Below are 7,372 nucleotides of genomic sequence, written 5' to 3' on the forward strand. Positions count from 1 at the left end.
GGAACCCCCTCTGGTAAGGTTCTGGAGCGCTAGGGCCCTAGACTGGCTGCTCCTCCGTCCTCTTCCTCGCCTCTTCTTCCCGCTCTCCCCAGCGATCCTCTGAACCCAGTTGTCTCCTTCCTGCCCTTTCTCTTCCATGCCTCGCCTTCCCAAATGCCCAAAGCCTCGCGGGGCGGGGCACGCAGGGTGGGGGGCGCGAGCTACCCCTGCCCCGATTCCGCCCCCTGCCGGCGGCTCCCCCTGTGTGCGCACATGACGCAATTCTGTGCAACTGGAAACTGCAGTGGATGCTTCCGTGGCCCCCAGCAGGGGTCCCCGGGCGGTGCACACCGAAAATGAGAGGCGGAGGGGCAGGCCCAGGCGCCGAGCTGCGGGCGAGGGGTCGCCGCCGAGACCCTCCCGGCCGTGTCAAGCTCTCCGCCCGCTCTGCGCCCTCAGCCGACACACCTCTCCTGCCGGGTCCCGCTCCCTCCCTCTCCCGGGCCCGCGGGTCCCTCCCCCTGCACCTCCCCGGCGCCCTCCTCCTCCGGCCCCCTCCCGCGTCCTTCCTTCTCCCCCTCGCCGCCCAGGCCCGGGGCCTCCGGTAGGCCCGGCTGCGCCAATCCCGGCCGCGGCCCGCCCCCTGACGCCGAGCTGGGCCCGGCGAGGCCCCGCCCGCTGACGTCCGGATTTGCATGAGTTCTTGTGCAGCCGCGGCCCGGGCTCAGTTGTCTGAGCGAGCGCGAGCCGGGAGTCGGGGCGGGCGCGGGCAGCGGCGGGCGGCCGGGCTGTGCTGGGAGAGCGGCGGCGGCGGCGGCGGCGGCGGCGCGGGCGGCGCGGGCGACAGGGGCGCCTCGGCCCGGGCGGCAGTCGGGCGCCGGCAGGAGCCAGCAGCGTCTGCAGCCGCGCCGGCCGCCCGCGCCCCGGCGCGCTCCGGCTCGGCCATGGAGCTGCCAGCTGTTGGCGAGCACGTCTTCGCGGTGGAGAGCATCGAGAAGAAGCGGATCCGCAAGGTAGGGCGGCGCGGGGGCGGCGGCGAGGCGGCGAGGGAGCGGCGGCCGGAGCAGCCCGCGAGGAGGCGGGGAGGGGGTGGGGAGGCTGCGGGCCGGAGCCGGGGATCCCGCGGAAGCTGATGGAGTGCTGTCTCTTCCCCCCCTCAGGGCAGAGTGGAGTATCTGGTGAAATGGAGAGGCTGGTCCCCCAAGTAAGTAGCGGCGGAGGGGCGGGGGCGCTGGGTGCCGAGGCGCGGGGCTCCCGGGCTCCGGACCGCCGAGCTGGTGGGGTGGTGGGGGGAGCGGACGGGAGGCGGGGTGGAGGTGGGGTGGAGGGAGGAGGGGGTGGGGAAGTCGGTGGCAGGCACTGGGGAAGGCGAGCCGCCGAGCCCGAGCCCGGCGCCCTGTGTTGTGCTCCGCTCTCCGGGAAATGCCATCACTAATTTATGCACTAAAAGGAGCCGGAGGAGCTCGAGAGACGCGGGGCCGAGCCGGGGAGGCCGGCGGAGGGAGGGAGGGCGCAGGCACTGACTGATGTGCAGCAGAAAATGGCTCCTTTCCCCTTTCCCTCCACCGAACGGCTCCATATTGCAAAACCAAAAAAAAAAAAAAAATTAAAAAGCGACGAAAATGCAATTGTGTGCCTCTTCCCTCCTAGTGGTGCGGGGAGAGGAAGAAAAAAGGCAGAAAATGTTGGGAACTGTCACTGCGACGCTTTTGGTGGGGATTTTTTTTTTTTAATTTGAAATGCGAAGGCACCGGATGGAGACAGACGCGCAGGCACACGCACACACACACACACACACACACGCGCGCGCACACACACAGGCATATTTTTATGTTGCTGAGTATTTGGGGGTGCTTGCCGGTGACACCGGGCTCCAGAGCTGAGAGGGGGTGTGCGGGGGGGCCCCCGCTTGGCTGACGGTGATCGGATTAGGGGTCAAATGGAGAACAGCTGAAGCCCTCGCGGAGACTCGGGGTTGGGGAGAGGAGGGGGACTGCGACTTTGCCTTTCCGCTGCTTTGCACGCAGGGTTGCTGGTGAGCAAAGTGGCTTTGGAACATGTCGCAGTAACATGCTTAAAATTCTTGACAACTGCAAAATAAACTGCTAGTTTCATTTTCCTTACCCCTCCCCTTTCTTCCTGCCCTTGTGTGTTTATTTTGACTTGGGGGGGGTGTCGGGGACCGTGTCAGGCCTGCAGAAATCTCCCCTCCACCTCCCACATCCACAGCTAAATAGCTTTCGGTTCATGAAGACAGAGTAGGGTCTTATGTCATTACCCACCTGGAGGCCGCAAAGCTGGCTCGGTTTTTTTTTACGCCGTGTCCCCTCCCTTTTCCCTTGCAAGATATAACACGTGGGAACCCGAGGAGAACATCCTGGATCCCCGGCTGCTGATCGCCTTCCAGAACAGGTGAGCGTCCCCCAGCAGCCGCCGCCCGCAGCCGTGACCGTATATGGGAATGGGAGAGGGGGCCACGCAAGCAGTAGGAAAGAGGGAAAGGGCCTGGAGGGGGCCGGCGGGAGCCCCCTCCCTCGACGGGCCTGCACAGGCACGGCTGCGGCCTCGGCTTCTCTTAACCAACGTCCTTGGCGGTTGCGGCAGCCGGGGGGGGGGGGGGGGGGGGGGGGGGGGGGGGCCGGAGAAGGCGAGGCTGGTGTTTTGGGGGGAACTGTGAGGAGGGTGAGTGCGGGTGGCCCTGCCGCTGCCCAGAGACCTCGAGGCTGCTTCTGGCCCCCCGCGGGCCCCCCTCTCAACGCAACCTTGGAGCCCCACCCCCGGAGCCTAGGTGCTGCTTTGCCGTAACCACTGGGCTCTTGGCACCAGCACCTCTCGGGACAGCTCCAAGGGAGCTGGCCTTGTGAAACCGCCGGACGTCAGGGAACTGCGTTTAACCTGTTGGGGACTGGAGAAAAGTTGATAAGGCCTTAACCACCCTGCTCCCAACCTTCGACCCCCCAGGGAGCTTGGGATCAGTAGGGGGTAGAGCCTGTCTGGTGCTGGGTGCCCTTCGCACCCCCCACTGGGTTCCTCGGTGGGTGTCGGCCCCCGTCCTTGGGGTAGGGGGAGCTTGGCCTAAAGGTTGGTTCCTCGGTGGGAGGGGAGCTGCCTGGTGGTGGAGGGGCTCATCCTTGTGCGCACAGATGTTTGTCACGCTGCAGCTGCTGCAGCTGGATCCACGGCCGGTGGCTGTGGTTCTCTGTTTCGGGGAGGACAGAAGTGGGGGAGGGCGGGCGAGGAGGGGAGGCAGGGCCAGAGTCCGAGGAGCTCGGCCACCCCGCTGCCTTCCATCCCTCCTCCCCCTTTTATTTTGCATGATTTCCTGCGCCGCATTTGGCGCTAAAACTGTAAACTCTAGACCCTCCGAGCGAGCAACCAGCGGGGAAGTTGCTCTCCCGCGACGCAGGGGGGCGCCGAGAAGGGTTCCTGCCCCGGTTCCACCTGGGAGTTCACCACCCTGTAACCATGTCAGCGGCTGATGCCATGTTGCATAATGGGTCCCCGAAGAATTAAAACGCAGGCTGTTGCAATGCCACGCAACTTTGGAGTCAGGCCCCGGCCCGGGCCCCTAGGCATGGCGGAACTCCCCTGGGTTCGCCCACGGTCAGAGGGGTGCCTAGGGTCGCTGGAGAGCGAGTTCCTGGCCCGGGAACAGGTTGCAACTTTTGCAAACGCAGGAGGGGCACCCCCTTCTCCCATGGAAGGCTGGGCAGTGCTGGACGATCTGACGCCTAGGCTCGGGTCACCCTCCGCCAGGCCGCCGGCGGAAGCCCGGCAGCCGTGGTGACCGGTGCCACCTCTGGTGGTCTTTATTAATAATTGGAAATCAAGGCGGCCCGGAGCCCAGCTCGGCGAGGAGGCGGTGCTTGTGCGCACCGCTCCGGCTTCGCTCCGCCCAGCCGCTCCGCCCAGGCGGACCCAGAGCCGGTTCACCAGGTGGTTGCGAACCTGGCCAGGCCATGGCCTCTGCGGCCGGCCCCCGCCCCCAGCCCCTAATTGGCTCATTTGCCGCCGTGTAAACAAGGGCGCAGCCCCTCCCCCTGTTTAGTGCCTGGCCTTTAAGAAAACGAGTCCTCCCTTCTGCCGGCGGCACTCGTTATCTGAATCTTAATGAGGTCATTAGCATCCCGTGCCTCTGACGGGGAGGGACGTGTTCGGCGCACACCTCGTTTGGGCTTGTTTGCATCCCCTGGACCCCCGCGCCCACCTCACTTTGCGCAGGGCCGCGGGCCCAAGGCAGTGGGTGCCAGTGCCATCAACCTAGCGCCCAGCTGCCGCCTCCCCGGCCTAGAGGCAAGGCTGCGGGGGGCGCCAGTTCAGGTGCGGATATCAGAGATGGTGGAGCCCTTCGCGGAGGACCCCTTGGGCAGAGGAGGGTCTCTGGGAGCACAGAGCGGGACTCTGGGACCGGACCGAGGCGTCCAGCTGGCGGCACCGATGACCTTCTGCCCTGAGCCCTGATCCCTCTGGGTCTTCCTGGCCTGGCTGCTCGCGGGAGGGGGGTGGGGGTGGGGGGCAGGCGTCACTGCAGGTTGGATCGTAGCAGGAGGAGAGGTGACCCTGAGGCTAACAGCGCTGCCCTCTGTTCCCTCCCCCACTCCCCACCCCCCACCAGGGAACGGCAGGAGCAGCTGATGGGATATCGGAAGAGAGGACCCAAGCCCAAGCCGCTGGTGGTGCAGGTGAATATACTTGCTGGGCCCGGGCCTGTCCACTAGTCTTTCCCTTGCCATTGTCACCTGAGCTGCCTCCACGCCCAGAGGGCAGGGAGTTTCTGCAGAGCGCCCAATTCCACTTCCTTTCCACTTGACCTCCAACACACTGGCCCTATAACGCCGCTGCTGACCCGCGTGGGGCTGGGGCACTCCTGCGGCTAGAGACATGCTCTGGGGCCGGCCCTATTCCTCTTCTCACCTCCCCTCGCATCCCTGCCTCCTTCCCCCAGGTACCTACCTTTGCCCGGCGCTCCAACGTGCTGACTGGACTCCAGGACTCCTCTGCAGACAACCGCTCTAAGCTGGAGCTGGGCGCTCAGGGCAAGGGCCAGGGCCACCAGTACGAGCTCAACAGCAAGAAGCACCACCAGTACCAGCCGCACAGCAAAGAGCGAGCCGGCAAACCCCCACCGCCAGGCAAGAGCGGCAAGTACTACTACCAGCTCAACAGCAAGAAGCACCACCCCTACCAGCCCGACCCCAAGATGTACGACTTGCAGTACCAGGGCGGCCACAAGGAGGCGCCCAGCCCCACTTGCCCGGACCTGGGCGCCAAGAGTCACCCGCCTGACAAGTGGGCCCACGGCGCGGGGGCCAAGGGCTACCTGGGAGCTGTGAAGCCCCTGGCCGGTGCGGCCGGGGCTCCAGGCAAGGGCTCCGAGAAGGGCCCTCCCAATGGGATGACGCCGGCCCCCAAAGAGGCGGTGACGGGCAACGGGATTGGGGGCAAGATGAAGATCGTCAAGAACAAGAACAAGAACGGGCGCATCGTGATCGTCATGAGCAAATACATGGAGAATGGCATGCAGGCGGTGAAGATCAAGTCCGGCGAGGCGGCCGAGGGCGAGGCGCGCTCCCCCAGCCACAAGAAGCGGGCCGCCGAGGAGCGCCACCCCCCGGCCGACAGGACTTTCAAAAAGGCAGCAGGGGCCGAGGAGAAGAAGGCGGAGGCGCCATCCAAGAGGAGGGAGGAGGAGGCGCCGGGAGCCGGCGACCCGCAGCCCCAGGACGCCGGCTCCCGCAAGCTGTCCCCGACCAAGGAGGCCTTCGGCGAGCAGCCCCTGCAGCTCACCACCAAGCCCGACCTGCTGGCCTGGGACCCGGCCCGGAGCTCCCACCCGCCCTCCCACCATCACCACCACCACCACCACCATCACCACCACCACCACTCGGTCGGCCTAAATCTCTCCCACGCGCGCAAGCGCTGCCTCTCCGAGACCCACGGCGAGCGCGAGCCCTGCAAAAAGCGCCTAACGGCGCGCAGCATCAGCACGCCCACCTGCCTGGGGGGTAGCCCGGCCGCCGAGCACCCCACCGACGTGCCCCCCACCGCCACCCTCCCCCAGCCTGAGGTCATCCTGCTGGACTCGGATCTGGACGAGCCCATAGACTTGCGCTGCGTCAAGACGCGCGGCGAAGCCGGGGAGCCCCCAAGCGCCCTCCAAGTGAAGCCCGAGGCGCCCGCGACGGTGGCGGCCGTGGCAGCTGCGCCGGTGACGGCGGCCGAGAAGCCTCCGGCCGAGGCCCAGGACGAGCCCGAGGAGCCGCTGAGCGAGTTCAAGCCCTTCTTTGGGAATATAATTATCACCGACGTCACCGCGAACTGCCTCACCGTCACGTTCAAGGAGTACGTGACGGTGTAGCTGGAGGGCTTCGGAAGGGGAAGCGTCATCCCCGCGGGTGACTTAGCACCTGGTGCCTACGGGCGGACTCCTCCTCTCTCGCCAGCCAGCTACGAGAGATCCGGGCCTGCCCTGGTGCGTGGACGCCCGGGAGCCGCAGTATCCGCGTCCCTCTGCACCCCACTGTCGGCTCCTGGCTGGGGCCTGCCCCCTGGCCGGCACTGGATCCTTCCACGCGGTGCCTGCGGGTCTCACCCCCGACCTGCCCCATCCCCGCGCTGGACCTCCCCTCCCTCGTGGACCTCCGGGACTGACAGGGCAGCCACAGCGCCTCGGTCTCAGAGTTATAGTATTATATTTTAACCGTGCTAACTTGTCAAGTGCAGACTTTACTCCCGTTTGTACGTGGTGTTATTATTGAAATGTATTGTTTGAGCTCAAAAGGTCCGACCACCCCCTTCGGGCTGATATATATATATTTATTTGTAGGTATTTATATATTGAAATATAAAAACCTAGATTTATGGAGTTTCCTCTAGATCATGTTATATTCTATATCAGACAAACTATTTTCTGTTGACCTTTCTTCCTGTTCATTCAGTATTTCGGTTGATTTCATTGCCTCCCCTTCCTGGAACTGCAATACCAGTAACGTTGGTATATATTTTTTGATACTGTACACATGGATGTGTTGTTTCTATGTGCAAAAAAAAAAAAAAAAGTTTGTTTAAAGGCTAAACGAGCTCTCTAGAAACTGCTGCTACTAGAAATGTCTAAACTATAAGCTTCCAATTATTACCTGCTTGAATGTAAATATTAAATGGAGATGTTGAAGGTGCATTTTCGCTGTTTGAGATTAGCGCAGACGGAGCGTTGGAGGTTCGAGAGGCGGCTGGACCCCTCTCCCCGCCCCACTTACACCTTAGGTCTCGGGGAGGAAACCTCCCGGCGTCCTGCGCTAAACCTTTTGCAAAGGCGAAGCGGACCGATTGCACGGGCAGAGGCGCCCGCGCCAAGGGAGTGACCCTGCTCCCCGGAAGTCGAGAGGCGCTCCCA

The 7,372-nt window shown here is 64.2% G+C and overlaps 1 protein-coding gene across 1 annotated transcript; it reads left to right on the top strand.

The window, feature by feature from the left end:
• The first annotated feature begins 738 nt into the window (after positions 1-738).
• On the top strand, positions 739-7,156 carry CBX4 (chromobox 4). The gene is made up of 5 exons (XM_025859858.2): positions 739-992; positions 1,140-1,183; positions 2,326-2,391; positions 4,595-4,661; positions 4,925-7,156. The coding sequence occupies exons 1-5, from the start codon at positions 924-926 to the stop codon at positions 6,335-6,337; spliced, it is 1,659 nt and encodes a 552-aa protein (XP_025715643.1). The 5' UTR covers positions 739-923; the 3' UTR covers positions 6,338-7,156.
• Positions 7,157-7,372: the final 216 nt, after the last annotated feature.

The sequence above is a fragment of the Callorhinus ursinus genome, unplaced genomic scaffold, assembly GCF_003265705.2.
Source record: "Callorhinus ursinus isolate GAN/ISIS: 27379988/994484 unplaced genomic scaffold, GSC_fseal_2.0 scaffold68, whole genome shotgun sequence".
In the NCBI taxonomy this organism is placed as follows: domain Eukaryota; kingdom Metazoa; phylum Chordata; class Mammalia; order Carnivora; family Otariidae; genus Callorhinus; species Callorhinus ursinus.